Below are 18,730 nucleotides of genomic sequence, written 5' to 3' on the forward strand. Positions count from 1 at the left end.
AATCTTATATTTGTTGTATATGGCCTTCTTCCTTCTAAAATCAATGTTTTAAATAATATTTAATGAGCCAGAATGGCTCTGGGGGTGTTACCAGAACCCCTCAGTGCTACAGCTTCACCGGCAATTACAATGGCTCCTCCTCCCCCAGCTCTTCCCATCTCCCTCTGCCTTATGAAATTTAATGAGAGAAGCACAGCAAGAGTTGGAGGAGGAAAGTGCTCATGCACGGTGTAATAATAGCCTGTGAGGCTACAGCACAGAGGGGCTCTGGTAACACCCTCAGGAGCCCTTCGTACTCATTAGCATAATCGTAACAGTTGATTTTAGATTGATAAGAAATATAAGAAGATTACCAAAGTCACAGTGCCTGGATGTATGAGTAAGAGTCCTCGGTTTATCATGATGGATTTAGTTGATTTTCTTCAAAGACCAAAGAATTTAGAAAAATGTTTTTCCGCATTTAAACTCACTGTACTCAATGTTCCTACCCTAACATATCTTTGTTAAAAATATGTGAAAAGTCATTTTTTTGACCCTTCATTTGTACACTTATTCTAGTGTGTGCCTGTGAAGACAGATAGATGGGGCTCTATAGCTTCATTATCAAACCTTGTGCGAGGCTCCGTTGTTTAGTCTGGCTAATTTTCCACATTCGATTCCATTTCTCCAGCTGGATTTCAAGCAGGTTATTCTTTCCATTAACCTCAGCAAATTTCTGTACAAACACAAAGCGTTTTATTACCGGATATAATGGTGCATGCAACAATATGCTCTCAACGTTGTCCTGATACAAGGTAGAGACTATTCACCGGGCATTTAAATGATCAATGGAAAATAAGCTTTAGTGGCAATAACATGACGGTTTATAGAAGAGCTCTATATACCACAACACTATACACAATACACACCAGAATCACATTGACACCTCGAAAACAGTACGCAGCTATTCACACCACAGTACAAATGTACCATCTACTCTTTGTGGGGCATTTATCAACTTTGACACAGGATCCGTATTTTTGGCTGACAAATGGTGCTAACATTTTCATTGGGATGTTTGTGGCGCAAGGGGTTAATGAATTGGCGCAGGATTTAAAAGTGTAAGAACTGTCTCCACATTCGTGAAGGTGAAATAGACCACATTTTTGTAGCTCTAAATTGCGCCAATTTGTCAGGAAGCTCCGAGCGCTGGAAAAGTGTTGGATTCCCAAGCAAACATGAGTAATTTGTGAGCGTCTGAAAGCACCGATATTCATAAATAAGATGTGATAGGGGCAGCAAGGGAAAAAATGAAAAAAAAACAGTTTTCTGTTGGAAAGCAGATAATGAATTCCCCCTTTGTATTTATTGTTGTGTTATTCAGTTTTACCACGTTGTGAATAGCTGTATATTGTTTTCTAGGTGTCACTATATGTTGGGGCATCTCCGCTGCATTGTCAGTCGTATCGTGGACCACCACGTGGTTTTTATACTACATATATATGTATTTTAAATGTGGCCGTTGTTTGCAGACTTGGATTGAATACAACTTTAAATCATTTTTAAAATACACATCCACCGTATATATACGCGAGTATAAGCCGAACCAAGTATAAGCCGAGGTACCCAAATTTACCACCAAAAACTGGAAAACCTATTCACTTGAGTATAAGCCGAGGGTGGGAAATGCATTGGTCACAGCCTCCCCTGTATATAGCCTGCCAGCCCCTGCCCCCCAGTAGTATACAGCCAGCCCCTGTAGTATATAACCTGCCAGCCCCCTGTAGTATATTGCCAGCCCCTGTAGTATATAGCCAGCCCCCTCTAGTATATAGCCAGCCCCTTTTCGTATATAGCCAGCCCACTTAAGTATATAGCCTGTCAGCCCCCTGTAGTATATAGTTAGTCCACTGTAGCAGATAACCAGCCCCTGTAGTATTTAGCCAGACCCCTGTAGTATACAGCCAGCCCCTTTTAGTATATAGTCAGCCCCCTTTAGCATATAGCCTGCCAGCCCCGTTTAGTATATAGCCTGCCAGCTCCCTGTAGTATATAGCCAGCCCCCTGTAGTATATAGCCAGCCCCCTTTAGTATATAGCATGCCAGCCAGCCCCGTTTAGTATGTAGCCTAGAAGCCCCCTGTAGTATATTGCCTGCCAACCCCCTGTAGTATATAGCCAGCCCCCTTTAGTATATAGCTTGCCAGCCAGCCCTGTTTATTATATAGCCTACCAGCTACCAGTATGGCCAGCGCATCAAAAATATAAACAGATTAGTCACCATTCTGACGCCTTCTGTTTTCATGTGTGCGGGTGCCGTTTCCAGGTCCGCTCCGTTCGCACAGTTTGGCTGGCGCACAACTATGGTGTCACCCGCAGCAAGGCACAGTGCCCGGCCGTACATACAAGGAAAGATAGAGCTTGCTTTTTTATTTTCTCTGCTATGGTCACCGTACCGCGGCTGGACGCCATAGGTGTCTATGAAGACATATGCGGACGCCGTCACTCTGATTACTCTGTGATACCAATGAGCCGTGCACTGGTGTGACATCGCTTGAGTAGGGATTGTTTTATAATCCACAGCAAATAAAGCTTTTTAACATTTTTTATTTTTGTGGGTTCTTTTTTATTTTTTGGGACTTTTTAGGTGCCTATTTGTGACTATGCCAAGGTCTTAAGAAGTTAGCTGGTGGTTGTGTCTGTTGCAGTGTTCCTAAATGTATCTTTCCAAGATAGATGTTTTGCAATTTTTTAGGTGCAAATTAGAGACTTTTTTGGTGCAATACTTAGTACAACTGACGCCATGCTTAGTTCTATACATACACCTAAAAAGTCGCAAAACATTTTAAAAAAAAATGCAAATCAGAGACAAACAAAAAAAATAGACATGTATCACAACAGCAAATTTAGAAAGATACATAGCGCTGCTAAAGTATCCCAACTTAATAGTTAGGACCCCACCCTTCATGGGAACAAGATTCCAAACCATTTTGAGATCCTGTTCTCACTAATGGGTGAAGCAGTAGGCCGGGCATGTACAGGAAGCCCATGCGATCCTATAGAACTGAATGGAGAGCTCTGTGCATCTTCGGCCTGCTGCTCCACACATTAGTGAGAATGGGATCCCCATTATGGCTGGGTAGTCCCATTCTCATGATCGTTGGGGGTCCCAGCTGTAGGATCCTCACTGATTAAGATGTTAAACTCTATCTATAAAATATAAGATTATGTTATAAACAGAGAATATAACAGGAAGCTCTGTGTGTTGTGGTTCAACAGAGTCACAGCAGCTTGGCTCCAATTCAAATGAATGGGACCTGTACTGCAGTAACCTGGCCAGACCACTACACCGAGATGGTGCTGTCTGCTTCCATGTTCTGTTCTATTAAAACAGCTGATCTGTTAGGTTACTGAGTGTTGGACTCTCTCTTATTTGATATTGAGAGACTATTTCACGGATACGTTACCATTATGCAATCAATATTTTAGAAAACCCCTTTAAAAAACCCAGTATTTACCTTTTCTATTTGTGAAAAATCCTCCAGAAGTTTGTCAAGATTAACAGAGCAGGGTTTCTTTGAGTCTGTGTCTTCATACATTGTTCCAATAAATAAAATCTTTCTCTAGCAAGTACATGCAGTCAAATTACTTCTTAAGCTTATTTGCCCGAATCCAGCTTCACTGTGTACCAGTCATATGGAGTACACGGGTAGGCTTGTGCCCTTAACCTCTTGACCCCACTGCTCCACTTTTTCTGGTCCTAATTAGCTTGCCCACTTTCTATAAGGATGTGAATAGGCTGCACTCGATTCACCATTAAATTGTGACCCTGCAGCATAAAAAAATAGCAAATTACTAAATGAAAATAATTATTAAAAAAAACATAAACTCCACAATTATACCAATAAGAACTACAGCTTGTCACAAAAAACAAGGCCAAACACAGTCCTAAAAGATACAAAATCTAAATATTGAGTCTTGAAATTTAGTTTGTCACGGCTTCCCCTGCGCCCATGTCTCGGCTTGCAGGTGCAACCATATTCCTCTGTGTGACCCTCCGTGCCAGCTGCAGTCTTCACTTACCTCCCGCCACCAAGGGCGCGCGTCAGCTCTGTAAAATTTAAAGGGCCAGTGCGCTACTGACCTGTTGAAAAGCTGGCCTCTTTCTGTGACCCCTGCCGGATCTTTGTGCCTTGCGCCTTAGAGAAAACTTGTCTCCCTTTCCTAGTGCGTTTAGTGTGATTTCTGATTCTGATTTTAGTGTGACTCTGATTCCGTTCCTGACTATGCTCCTCTGCTGGGCTTCTGCTTAGTTCCTGACTCCGATCCTGGGCCTCTCTTTTGACCTCCAGCCTGTTCACGACTCTGTCTCAGCCTTACGATTCTGTACTTCGCCTTGGCCACCACCACTAGCAAAGTCGCGCCTGTGGAGCGACCTGGTGGTATCCCGCCGCAGCAAGTCGAACCCGCTCTGCGGCGGCGGGCTCTGGTGAAAACCGGGTGCCATTTAGACTCCGTTCCCAGGTGTCGGCATACGTCATAGCTCGCGGTGGTACAGTGGGTCCACTAACCCTGATCCTGACAGTGTTTTCATCGTGTAAAAGTCAAATAACTCTACAAACATATAAAAAATATATTCTTTTTCTCCTTGCGACAGTTCTATTTCTTTCTTCGGAGCTCTGCTGCAGTCAGATTCATTAAAGTGGCTTTGTACCTTGGTAAATTAGCTGGCAGTGTTTTTTTGCTGTGTGGGTTGTTTTCGATGGTTGCATGAAAAGTCGCAAAATAGACCAGGGTGGGGACTGGCGTAAATTTGCACCAAAATAGAAATTTCCGCCAAATCGCTACTCATGAATTCAGTCATATTGTGAAAACTAATGTATGGAAATAATGAGTTTGGTGTAATTAATGAGTTTGGTGTAACCAACCAGGGTCTATGTCAAAGTGACTTTGCACTGTCCCATGTTTGGCGCAATGGAAAGCCGCAAAATAACATTTGTACCACAACTGCGCTAAAACAACGCCAAACATAACCAAAAACTCCAATGACAAATCCCCCCCCCCCCCATTGTGTTATTTACTTTACACGGTCAACACTGTAAATTAGAAAACTACAAAACAAAGGATCAAAAGATGTAAAGGTTAATAAAAGTTTATCAATAAATTCTATGTACCCCAAATAGTGCCATTAAAAATTCAAATCAACCCACAAAACAACAAGGCTGATGAGTGATGGCTGACAGCTTTATGTTTTTGAAAGGCGAGGGTGAAAAAATAAGCAATGTCTTGGCCTAAAACTGACTAGCCCCTAAGGTGTTGTTAAAGGGGTCTTCTACAACCCGACTGATTCGGACAAACCGCGGAATTTAAAAACCAAATTGTGTTGCAAGATCAGCACTCACATGCACCGGGAAGAAGAAGGTGAACTCCGGCAGATCTCAGCAGGGGAAGCGACACATGCAGGAAATTGGAAGATTGCACAATCTTAGTGAATCTCGGCAGCTTTGAATCCTTGTCGGACATTCCGGATCAGTGGAGTCAACGGGACGGGTAAGTAAATATGCCCCGTTGTCTCACCGCACCGTGATCGTGCATGGAAAAATATAGTCCTCTCGGAAGACACCAGCCCTTCGCTTCTCTATGGAGAGGGGAGGGGTGAACGCTGCTCTCTCTGGCGCGTAGCTGTGTGCTCGCCTGTGCAAGCATACGTTCATGTACAAGGGACCTTAAACCTATAATAAATGTGGATAAATGTGGTGCAAGACATTAGTTTTTGGCGCTAATTATGACAAAATTCTGTCACAAAAGAGCATTAAATCTGCTCTATTGTGTTCAAATTAAGCGCCATGTTTATGAGGACCTTGTGATACATATGTCATAAGATTTGGGTGTGGATATATTGTTTCCACAGCTGTGGCCGCAGATATCAGGCTATACACACACTACAGGAGTTGTACTCACATCTCAGGCTTATAAGACATACTAGGCCTTGATGAGAACACCACATAAGGGAAATTACAACAGTGATTTCCTTAGCAACCAATCAGGTAACAGATTTAATTGTGTTATTTTAGTTTTGTATATGAAATAAGGAATCTGATTGGTGGCTGAGGGGAAACTCATCAATGTTATACAGGAGTCCATTATGATACCATATATGCAGTCCTCTCCTGTTCTTTATTGTACAAATCTTAATTTTCTTACCACAAAATAGATTTTGTGTTCATTCTTCAATTCTGAGTCCATAGTATGAATTGTGTGATCACTTAATTAAATTTGCATTGTAAATAAATGGTGTCCCAATACTAGCTATAACAAAATAGAATGGGTTAACAAAAAATATTTTATATCAATCTATCTCTATCCATCAATTTATATATATCAATCTTTCTATCTCTCTATATCTATCTTATGTTACAATTATTACAAAGCAAAGGTCATTCCCCTAATTTAGACCATGGGGCAGATTTACTTACCCGGTCCATTCGCGATCCAGCGGCGCGTTCTGTGCGGAGGATTCGGGTCTTCTGGCGATTCACTAAAGCAGTTCCTCCGACGTCCACCAGGTGTCGCTGTTGTGCTGAAGTTCCTCGGAATGCACTGAACTTCACCAAGCCAGGCCGAGTGCAGGTAAGCGTGTGTCTCAGACATTCCTGTCCATAAAATGGCCGCAGATGGAGGGTCATGTGATATCTAACTGCCCATGAACAATCACCTGCCAGGGCCTTATAGTAGTATTCGTGAATATAAGATCAAGTTCGATTGGCCACGGACAGATAGAGATCACATGACCCTCCATCGGCAGCCATCTTATGGACAGGAATGTCTAGCTGATGAGGTAAAAGGCAGGAGGCTTCATTTTACATATCAAGAAAGCGGAGCAGAACTATTACTAGATGTATATTGGTAAATTACCTAATATCCTGCCCCCCCACACTTATACACACATTACAGAAAACATGAAGTAAAGTGACCAACACCTTTAAGGCTGTGTTTGCATGTAGTGCAGTGATGGCAAACATTTTAGCGACCAAGTGCCCAAACTGCAACCAAAAGACCCCCTTATTTATCCCAAAAATTAAAGAAGTAGTGAGAAAGCATGGAGCAGGTTCACCCTACACTGGCAAACCCCCTTCATGACGTGAGGATATGGGATGGACCCCCACTTTATTTTAAAACAGTTTAGACAAGAGAAAAACACGGTGTTTGGAAAAAATACACAACACATAACTTAATGGGTGAAATGGCCACAGCTTTATTTGAATCACAGGAATAAAACAATCAGAGGAGGAGTCAGGTGACATGCTAGGGGTGGGATTCCCCAATACCCCAATCTAAAGCTGCCTGACATGCAGCACCCGGCCAGACATCAACAAAGGGGGGCGGCACGCTCTGGCTTGCCATTCTAGCAGAGCCAGTACACTTTAAGGGCAGTGGCGTACCGACCGCGGTCGCAGCGGTCGCCATTGAGACCGGGCCCATCGGACAGGGGGGGGGGCCCGGACGACCGTCTCAATGGCGACCGCGGTCGATACGCCACTGGCAGTCGGGCAGGGGCCTCCGTCTGTCCGGACAGGAAGCTCCTGCCCGTCACTGAATAGTGCTCGATGCGGCAGTAAGCGGCCGCTTGAGCACTATTACTGGAGCGATGTGGCCGGAAGACAACCCCGGCGCACATCGCTCCATGAACTGGGATGCGCGGCTGCGTGATGACGTCATCACGCTGCCGTGCACCCCTTCATGCCCGCCCGCGGCAAGAAGATCGAAGACGCGGGACCCGCTGCAAGAGGTGAGTATAGGGTTTTTTTTAACGGGGCTTATTTTATAAAATCATTCATTTGATCTGATAACTAATTGGGGGGGGTGGTTTGGGCAAGAATATGTGGTAATTAATTGTGGGGGGGAAATATGTAATAATTAATTGTGGGGGGGCAGAATATGTAATAATTCATTGTGGGGGGGGCAGAATATGTAATAATTCATTGTGTGGGGGGAGAGATTGTAATAATTAATTGTGGGGGGGCAGAATATGTAATAATTCATTGTGGGGGGGCAGAATATGTAATAATTCATTGTGTGTGGGGGAGAGATTGTAATAATTAATTTTTTTGGGGGGGAGAGATTGTAATAATTAATTGTGGGGGGGGGAATGTAATAATTAATTGTGGGGGGGAGAGATTGTAATAATTAATTGTGTGTGGGGGGGGAATATGTAATAATTAATTGTGGGGGGGGGAGAATATGTAATAATTAATTGTGGGGGGGATATGTAATAATTAATTGTGGGGGGGAGAATATGTAATAATTCATTGTGTGGGGGGGAGAATATGTAATAATTAATTGTGGGGGGCAGAATATTTAATAATTCATTGTGGGGGGTTATAATATTTAATATTTCATTGTGGGGGGAGAGAATATGTAATTATTCATTGTGGGGGGGGGGACAGAATATGTAATAATTAATTGTGGGGGGAGAGTATATTTAATTCATTGTGGGGGGCAGAATATGTAATAATTCATTGTGGGGGGAGAGAATATGTAATTATTCATTGTGGGGGGGGGGACAGAATATGTAATAATTAATTGTGGGGGGGGGAGATTGTAATAATTAATTGTGGGGGGCAGAATATGTAATAATCACTGAAATATCGGTTAGCAGAAAGGGTTTTGAGTTTTTTTTTTTTTTGGTATAGTTGGGGAGGGGGGCCCCATTAGGAATTTTGTCCCGGGGCCCAGTGGACTCTAGTTACGCCACTGTTTAAGGGCACCAATGACCCTGGTGAAGATTATCCATTGTGTGCTTCACCACCGTGCCCGCCCCTGGCTGCTTTTACCATTACCAGAGCCTTGAGGCTGGCCACTTCCAAAGCTCAGGCTGTTCACCACCATGAGGTTTTACATCATCTATAAGTTAAATTAGTCCACCAATAACTTGCCTGCACCTTCCACCTGACTCCTCCACCGCAAAATAAAAGCTGCGACAGATAACAAAATGCCATACTTTGACTCCCATTCTAGTTTTTTTTCATATACATATTCTTTTATTTATTTGTTTGTTTTAAATTTTATAGCTATATTTTTTATTTAGATATTTTTTTCTTCTTCCATTTTAAAGCCAGGAGCATAACATTGAGAAATTTTAATCTCCAGGCAGAAACTTTAAATATGTGCAACCTCCGACTCACGAAGAGTCATCCCACAGCGCTCAGGAGAGGAAAAACCCCCTGTGGAGGAAACCTCTAGGGAACCCCTGGCTGAAGAATTGCCCTTCCCCTGGGCTTAGGAGGATAACACCAACTTCATCTCATGAACAGTCAATTAAGAAATTTACATGATACAAGATAAACAGTGTCAAAGTTAAAAAAAAAAACAGACAATCATTTTCACAGAATTATACATGTAATTGGTAAATAACCAGTTGTAAATAACTGATAGTAAAGGGCGGGTGTTTCTTTCTGTTCTTCTAGGGAGAGAAAGAGAGATACAGGACAGGAAGTGACATCTCCTCCTGAGCCCCTCCCCTCTTACATCACTGCACTATCCCACCCACTCTGTTCTTTTACCAAGGACCAGCATCTCACCTCACTACTATCACCTAAATTCAGTTGTTATAGGTCCCCCCTTACCACCGTCATGTTCCTGCTTCGCCTATGTCTCCGGTGTTGTCACGACCACTTGGAATGATGGGGAAGATAGCAGAAAACTGGGGCACAAAGCCTGATAAATGCATCCCATAAAATTTATTGGGTAAATCTTATATTCTCTCAAATTCAGATTTATTAATCCAAAATCTATGTACTAACATTTAGGGTGATGGCACACGTGGCGTTTTGAATGTGTTTTTGGCCCGTTTTTAAGCAGTCCGTCAAAAACAGCATGCATTTTTGAAAGTCGCTTGCGTTTTTTTGAAAATGCATCCGTTTTTGACAGGTTTGACCAATTATCTTAATTCAAACTGGTCAAAAACGCATGCGGTTTTTCACAGACTGCTTAAAAACGGGCCAAAAATACGTTCAAAACGCCACGTGTGCCATCCCCCTTAAGCATAACAAAAAAAATATAAATTTTGTGTTGGTAGAGGGTTAATTCTGGACATTTGAAACCTTTATTGAAGACCATTTAGTGACACAGGAGCACTCGCAGGCCTGAGAGGACATGCTGACCTCAAAAACAGGTTACACCCTAGAGGACCCAATGTTCCTATTAAGAAAAAAAACAACAACCAACGCCTGCGCTCCTCATTGCCCAGGTAATACAAGTCATTACCTCGGTGTGATGTTTGTAACCTTATTATCATCTGCTATGATTGCATTACAATTCTAAGTGGCGAGTGATATTTGTGATAATGTCAGAGGCAACGGCTCAGACACATTTTTCTCATAACACGGCCAGGCCTATGAAGTAAACATCCAAATGAGTTGCTCGCGGGCATGCTTTCTGCCTCCTAAATCTCATAAACAGCGGGCAGCTTCAGGAAAATTAGATTGAACGTTCCGTACGTGTGTTATCCCGATAATTTGCTTGAGCACAGCCAGGCAGAGAGCCCAGGCCAATGTGCAATACCTTGATGTGTTTTGTTGAGCAGCAGAAAAATCATTAGTTTCAGTGACACGGCCAAATGCCACACAGGTCCGAAGCGGCGTCTCTCTTCACATCCGTTAATTAAAAAACACTACAAAAAGGTGACACCGGATACAACAGAACACAGAGTCTGATGAAATGAAGCTTACGTTTTTGGATGGGGGATGATAAAATATCTGATCTATATATAAAAATGTATGGAGAGGAGAGACTGTGAGGAAGAACCAACATTTCATTCACGAACCATAGGAAATGGTATCATAAACATTGTCAATTCTTATAATAATAATACTATATATACTCGAGTATAAGCCTAGTTTTTCAGCACAAAAAAAATGTGCTGAAAACCCAAACTCGGCTTATACTCGAGTAAAAGAAATATAGATTTTACCAGGTTTTTGTGGTAAAATTAGGGGCCTCGGCTTATACTTGGGCCGGTTTATACTCGAGTATATACGGTAATAATTCTTTATTTATATATATAGCGCCTACAGATTATGCAGTGCTGCACAAAGCATACCAAATTGGTCCATGGGGCTCACAATCTAAACAACCTACCAGTATGTTTTTTGGAGTGTGGGAGGAAACCGGATGAACCATAACTGATTTAATGAGCCATTCGCAGTTTCACCGTAAAAAATAGTCAGTACTTAGACATGCATGGATTAATCTTTAAAACAAGCAGATTCACAGTTTCATGGGTTTCATCAGCCATGCAAACACAGAGAGAACATACAAACTCTTTGCAGGTGTTGACCAGGGTGGAGCTGGAACCCAGGTCCCCAGCGCTGCAAGGCTGAAGTGCTACCAACTCAGTCACCGTGCTGCCTACTTCTTAGTGCCAAAACAATCTAGTACAGGCGGTCCCCTACTTAAGAACACCCAATTTACAGACAACCCCTAGTTACAAACAGACCTCTGGATATTGGTAGTTTACTGTACTTTAGTCCTAGGCTATAAGGGTTAGCTACAACAGTTATCACAGCTGTCTGTAATGAAGCTTTATTGCTAATTCCGGTTCTTATGACAACCCAACACTTTTAAAATCCAATTGTCGCAGAGACCAAAAAAATTTTGGCTGCGGTTACAATTATAAAATATACAGTTCCAATTTACATACAAATTCAACTTAATAACAAACCTACAGAAACTATCTTGTATGTAACCCGGGAACTGCCTGTATATATGTATTCTGCCTTTTAGTAATTTTGTATTTATCTTTAGTTCAGTATATGGGACTAGGTAAAAGTTATAGGTAAGTGTGATAAAAAACACTGCAAAGTAAGAATTTGTCTAAAAATAGAAGTGTTAAAAGTTTATTTTTATCAAAGTTAAAGGGGTTGTCCATTTCACCAAATAATTGATATGGTTTGTGTAATGAAAAGTTATATAATTTTCAAATATAGTTTCTGTATCAATTCCTCACGTTTTTCGAGATTTCTTTATGTTCTGCTATAGAAAGCTTTTATCTTTACTTCCAGAGGATAGAAATCTGTCCAAGGTCACGTGATGTCACACAGATTCACGGCTCTCTGTGATTCTAACGAGCCATGCTGAAAGCGGAGAACCCCTTTAATGAATAAAGAAGACTGCCCTATGTCTTCTAGGAAAAAATGCATACGTTTTAATGGAACTCTGCGGGGAGGCTGTTCCAGTCATCTTGGAGAAGTAAGCACAGATCTGCAGTGGATGTAGGATTACTCTGCTCCTTCTCACCCATCATGTAATCCCAGAAAGAATGAATGATGAGATCAGGGCATCACTTCCAGGGCTCCTTGTTCTTCATTATGCTGATAGTTCAGGATATGTTTAGGGTCACAATTCTACTGCAAAAAGCAGTTTTAACACTTCTATTAACATCTGTATTTTTAAAAGCTTTCTCACTTTGCAGCACTTTTCCACACCTGCCTAAAAGGTTTGTACAGTACTGCAGATCTGAAGTATTTCATATCACATAAATCTCTTATAGTGGGTATACAGTGGTATATTTCATCCTCTGACTGATTAATTGTAAAGGAACTAGTAAATTAAAATTAGTCTACACTTCTGTCGCAGAATTAGCTTTCTTCCATAGAAGAGCTTATTGGCTCAAGCACATTGGGGCAGATTTACTTACCCGGCCCATTCGCGATCCAGCGGCGCGTTCTCTGCACAGGATTCGGGTCCGTACGGGATTTATGAAGGTAGTTCCTCCGCCGTCCACCAGGTGGCACTGCTGCGCTGAAAATCATCTGAACGCGCCGGAATACACCGAGCTGGACCAGGTGAAGGTAAGCGCTTCCCAAGCGACACATTTTCGTTTTTTAAATGCGGCGGTTTTTCCGAATCCATTGGGTTTTCGCTCAGCCACGCCCCCCGATTTCTGTCGCGCGCATGCCGGCGCCGATGCGCCACAATCCGATCGCGTGCGCCAAAATCCTGGGGCAATTCAGGTACAATCGGCGCAAATCGGAAATATTCTGGTAACACGTCGGGAAAACGCAAATCGGGCCCTTAGTAAATGACCCCCATTCTTTTGGTGTATAGGGGAAGCATGGGTCCTGCAGATCTGTAGGATATACTGTACACATTCATAGTGGGGAGAAAGTCTTAGAATTCCTAAGAGTTAGACTCATTTGTGCGCATTTATTATTCTGGTAAAGGGTTGTAGTGGAAACTTGCAATATTTTTCAAGGGATCAATGAATTGGTGCTTCAGGGCCGAATCTGCCAATGAGGTGAGATGAAAATCTTGACTTGGGGCTGTAATGTGGGCGATTCAGGTGGCCATTACCGCCCGAATCGACCACATGAAAAATCAATTGCGTCTGTATCTTTAAGATACAGATGCGAATTATGTACAGAGTGGCACAGATCCTTCTGTCTGTGCCACTCTGTTGCTCTGGAGGACTCAGGCAGCGTGCGATGAAGTCACGTTGCCTGCGTCCCGGTATAGAGCACAAGGCAGCCGAGCACAAGAGCCGGGAAGATCCAGAGGACGCGAGCAGCCTCAGGAGGGCGTGACTGGAGACGAGGTGAGTAATTGCTTTATTATTTTTATAAAAAGGAGGCCGTATTTAATAGAAAAGAGGGCTGTGTATAATAGAAAAGGGGGGCTTGATATATATTTGAAAAGGGGGTGTATATATTAAAAAGGGGAGCTGTATATAATAGAAAAGGGTTTTTGTATATAATAGAAAAGGGGGTCGTATATAACAGAAAAGGGGGCTGTATGTAATAAAATAAGGGGGCTGTAAATCATACAAGGAGGCTACGTATTATATAATAAGGGGGCTGTATATAATAAAATAAGGGGGCTGTAAATCATACAAGGAGGCTACGTATTATATAATAAGGGGGCTGTATATAATAAAATAAGGGGGCTGTAAATCATACAAGGAGGCTACGTATTATATAATAAGGGGGGCTGTATATCATAATATAGGGGCTGCATATTATGTAATAAGGGGGCTGTTTATTATAGAATAAGGGCTGTATATTACATAATAATTGTGCATAATATTATAAGGGGGTTGTTTATAGTATAATAATAGGGGCTGTATATAATATAAGGAGGGCTGTATATCATGTAATAAGGAAGCTACATATTATGTAAGGGGGTTGTATATTATGTAATATGGGAGGGGAGCTGGACATTATACAACTCGGGGGTGGCTTTTAACCATAATTTAACTACATATTATATAATCAAGGTGGGCTGTATATAATATAACGTGAGGGTAAAGCATTATATCAACATGGGAGAGGGGTGTATATAATATGAATATAGGAGGGGGCTGTATTTAAAATGGAGGGAGGATTATATGGGGTACTGTATGTAATTTAAGTGAGAGGGGGCATGATTTAAATAAAATATTGGGGCGCTAAATCTGTATATAGTTAAACATGTGGGAGAATCTGGATATAGGGGTCAGATTTTAATTAAACTATAGGAGTTGTATATAATTTAAATGAGGGAAAAGAGCTTTTATTATAAAGTTTAAAATAAATGAAGGGCCACATTGTGGATTCTATTTCCACTCTGTGTGTGTGTGGTGGGAGGGGGAGCAGAGTGGTCTGTTGTTTCGTGAGAGGTGTACAGTATATGATTTAGGAGCACTGTTATTTAGGTGCCAAGCGGCGCCAGACTTTTGTGTCCAAAAATGGATCAAGTTGAGAGTGTTGGAAAACACCAATATAGTTCATAAATTTAGGCACAGAGAGGGAAAAAAACACTTCCAGTTTTCCGTTTAAAAGCCCATAATAAATGACCCTCAGGATGTCTCATGGTGAATATTTGGACTTCCTGGCCTGTCTTTTCATCGCCTATTAATTAGATAAATTCTACGCTACAAAATGTGCTAAAAGTTTGGCACATTTTTTGTAATGCTGTGGATTGACTTAGGTCTTGCCCATTTTTACAGGGGAAAAACTCCTTTTCAGATAAACCACAACCTTTTCTGGACTAGTAAATCCCTCATTGTTCCACATTTATTAAAGTGTTTGCATTAGTTTTCAGCAAACTGCTTGCACATGTATGTATAAGGTGCCTGCGCCAGTTTTGTGTCACTGCTGCACTGTACCTGACAACAAAGAAAAATGTGCACCTAAAGGCGCATGGTAGCGCTTGTTGGGCCGTGTGCCATAATTCTGTGCGGCGTGCGGCACAATTGTGTCTGTGCCAGAATTCTACAGCATAAACAAAGTAAACCAAAAGAAAACTGGTGCACATTTCTGGAGTGCCAGATTCATGTAGAACGTGCACCAGAATTCATGATTCTGGCGCACCCCGCACACTCCACAGGCAAACTTTGTTTTAGCTTTAAGTGCCCCCCTTGATAGTGTGGCAGGCATTATATGTCATTGAAAAGGAAAACATTTGCTTGGGACGATCCAAATGCTTATTGTTTTTCGCCTCTGATTGGAGGTCAGGTTGGTAACATGAAAGAAACCATCAGCCACCCTTCACCACCTTCACCACATGGTGTAAAATGAAGAAAAATGCTGTTTTTTGTGCAATTTTTCTCAAATCCTACAGGAGGCTATGATAGAATACTCACTTGAAACCCGTTTTCTGCAACCCATAGGGGCAGATTAACTTACCCGGTCCATTCGCGATCCAGCGGCGTGTTCTCTGCGGTGGATTCGGGTCCGGCCGGGATTCACTAAGGTAGTTCCTCCGACGTCAACAAGGTGGCGCTGCTGCGCTGAAGTCCGGTGAAATGCACTCAAGTACACCGGCCTATTCCTGGTGAAGGTAAGTGCAAGCTCCGCGACACTTTTTGTTTTTTAAATGCGGCGGTTTTTCCGAATCCGTCGGGGTTTCGTTCGGCCACGCCCCCCGATTTCCGTTGCGTGCATGCCAGCGCCGATGTGCCACAATCCGATCACATGCGCCAAAATCCCGGGGCAATACAGGGAAAATCGTCGCAAATCGGAAATATTCGGGTAACGCGTCGGGAAAACGCGAATTGGGCCCTTAGTAAATGACCCCCATAGAGTTGTTCCGATGTTGTCCAACCCATAGGGGTGTATAATTGCCCACAACCCTGAAAGGCCCTTTTCACTTGCTTCAAACCAGCCTCTTGTTAGATATAATCCCAAATTATAACGGACCAGAAGTCAGCCCAGTTAGCATATATACATGTGCTTCTCAATAAATTAAAATATCAGCAAAAATTTAACTCCTATATTATATTGAACCATTAGAGAGTGAACTTTTTCAAGTGCTGGGTTATATTAATGTTGATGATTATGGCTTACATCCAAGGAAAACCTAAAAGTCTGCAGTAAGTGCAGTTTGCCTTTCGTGAGCACAATCTTTAACTATCTAGTACACTCTGCACTGCTCTGGAAGTGTGCACCATCTTTTTTTTGTACACCTTTAACTTACAGCGTGCAACCCATTTCTGTCCCACTAACCACTAACACACCCCTTTTGGTGCACATTTTTTCTTTCTTATCGGCACAGTGCAGCCACGACACAAAACTGGCGATAACACTCCTTAAATACATGTAAAAGTTGAAAACATGGGTAATATCGTGGACACTCAAAACTGGCAGTGCTAATTTAATAGTTATGGGTCTCTATCTCAGAAAATTAGAATAATTAACCGAAAACTCCTGCAAATGCTTCCTTAGAGTTCAAAACGGTCCCTTAGTTTGGTTCAGTAGGCGACACATTCCTCGGAAGAAGCCTTGAAAGGAAAACCCTGGGTCGTGCAATGCTGGCAAGCATGCATCCATGATTTTAATGGAAATTTTTAAGATAGAAATGTGAGTATATCCAAATAAAGAATTTTATCTGATTCATGAACATTCTATGCTTTGCGTATTTCTTCTTTTTCTAAAGAGGGCAGCAAGGATTTGGATTTCTGGTCGAATCAGATGAAAAGGGGAAGAAAAACACAAAGCAAGGTGGTCTGGATGGTGACTTATTGTCATTCTAAATTTTTTTTTGCAATAATTATAACTAAAGTTTAAAGTTTTTTTTTGTGTGAAAGAGAAATGTTTTAAAAATATCTGGTGTAGAATTGCAGTAATCATAACTTCATAACTCCCTTATGAAGTTGTTCTAGAAATTCTTGGAAGTTTTGGTGGGAACTCTATGAAGACTTTGTTTACAGATGGTCTGCAAATGTGTGAAAATCTGCCGTTGTTGCCAGCCCCCTGTGGTTCAACAACTTGCAATAAGATGACGCTTGGGGAATGGGTTGTTCTGTTCTATGCAGAATGCATGTGGAGCCCCCCATTTTACCACAGGGTACATACTGTAGCTTGAAAATACTTGATAAATACTGAGGTAGTGTATGAGGAGATTGTTATTTATGAATGAAATATCCATGTGAGGAGCTGTAAATCAAGATGTGTAATGAGTACTGACACTTCTATAAAGGACATCTACCACCACGATGAAAGACTGCATGCAAATGAGCCTGAGGGGCTCCATAACTTCAATGGAACATGGAGCCCCTCAAGCTCATTTGCATACAGTCCTTCAACCTGGTGGTAGATGCCGTTTAAAATATTAGGCTCCTTGGGACAGTTCTATGTCTATTTTTGGAGCTCGGATGCCCATCTGATTCATTGAAGTGCTTTGGCCCTTTAATAGGGCAGCACAGTAGCTCAGTGGTTAGCACTACAGCCTTGCAGCGCTGGGGTTCTGGTTTAAAGTCCCATCCAAGTCAACATCTGCAAAGAGATTGTGTGTTCTCTCTGTCCCCACTGGTTTCCCCCCAAAACATGCTGATAGGGTGATTATATTTTTAACCCCGCAGGGACGAGGACTGATTTGGCAAGCTCTGTGTACAGTAGTGCTGCGGAATCTATCTATAAAAATAAAACAATTATTATTATTTAATAAATGTTCTTATGGACTATTTTCTGTCTGGGTTTTTTTTTCAAAAAGTCCCCCAAAAAATCTCAAAATGCATAAAAAGTCTTAGCATAAAACATTCACCAACAGGAGACTGGAGTAACTATGAAACTTTTTTATGATACTTGAGCCAGAGTCTCAAGTCATGAATCTGGCTTTGCTCGTTGTTACTCTAGTCTATGTTTACACCAGATTAATGAAGAGGTGTATATAGTCCTGTGAGACTTTTTAGCATTGAAAAGTCTCAAAAAAACTAAATTGCGACTACTTTTAGAATTTTTATGCCAAAAAAGCCAAGGGAAAGCAATAATAAATAACCCCCCATGATTGTAAAACTCCATACTGCGTGAGCTCCCCCTAGTGGTGATGGTAGAAAGGCAAATTTTTATTATCAAACTTTACAACAGGAAAGAGGACTTTGAGCCTTGGCTTGGCAGTGAACGTTTATTACCTATACACAGGGTCATATAGAATTTTCTCTACCCAATACATCTTCTGGATTCATTTGAATAGAGCAGCAGTGCCACTAAATCTATTCCCTGCTTTAAACCAGGAGATTCTTGTTTTGTCCTTCTTTTTATCAGGTCACAACTAACTTGTTTTTTTTATGGAAGGAGGAGTATTTTTTAATGGCACACGTCATCCTTCACTAATACATCAGTATAGGAGATGCAGGGCATCAGCGGATCTTTGGTCGCTTAATGGGAGTTACAGGTAAAGTCACAAGGTAGCCCCAGTCTAGGTTGAAGTACTATATGTGTGTGTCCCTAAGTGACATCACATAACAAAAAATGGGAAATAATACATCCATTAGTCTA

The 18,730-nt window shown here is 41.8% G+C and overlaps 1 protein-coding gene across 2 annotated transcripts in view; it reads right to left on the reverse strand.

Annotated features, from left to right (window-relative positions):
• Positions 1-6,526, reverse strand: part of CCDC152 (coiled-coil domain containing 152) — a 42,075-nt gene extending 35,549 nt beyond the window's left edge. The window contains exons 1-3 of one of the 2 annotated variants that reach the window (XM_072114765.1): positions 6,455-6,526; positions 3,497-3,807; positions 610-715 (exon numbers count right to left, since the gene is read on the reverse strand). In XM_072114765.1, the coding sequence (XP_071970866.1) occupies positions 610-715; positions 3,497-3,577 (187 nt within the window). In that variant the 5' untranslated portion in view covers positions 3,578-3,807; positions 6,455-6,526. Of the gene's footprint in view, positions 1-609; positions 716-3,496; positions 3,808-5,939; positions 6,017-6,454 lie in introns of those variants that run through there. The other variant, XM_072114701.1, reaches the window with a different exon arrangement.
• Between the last annotated feature and the right edge of the window lie 12,204 nt (positions 6,527-18,730).

The sequence above is a fragment of the Engystomops pustulosus genome, chromosome 1, assembly GCF_040894005.1.
Source record: "Engystomops pustulosus chromosome 1, aEngPut4.maternal, whole genome shotgun sequence".
Classification (NCBI taxonomy): domain Eukaryota; kingdom Metazoa; phylum Chordata; class Amphibia; order Anura; family Leptodactylidae; genus Engystomops; species Engystomops pustulosus.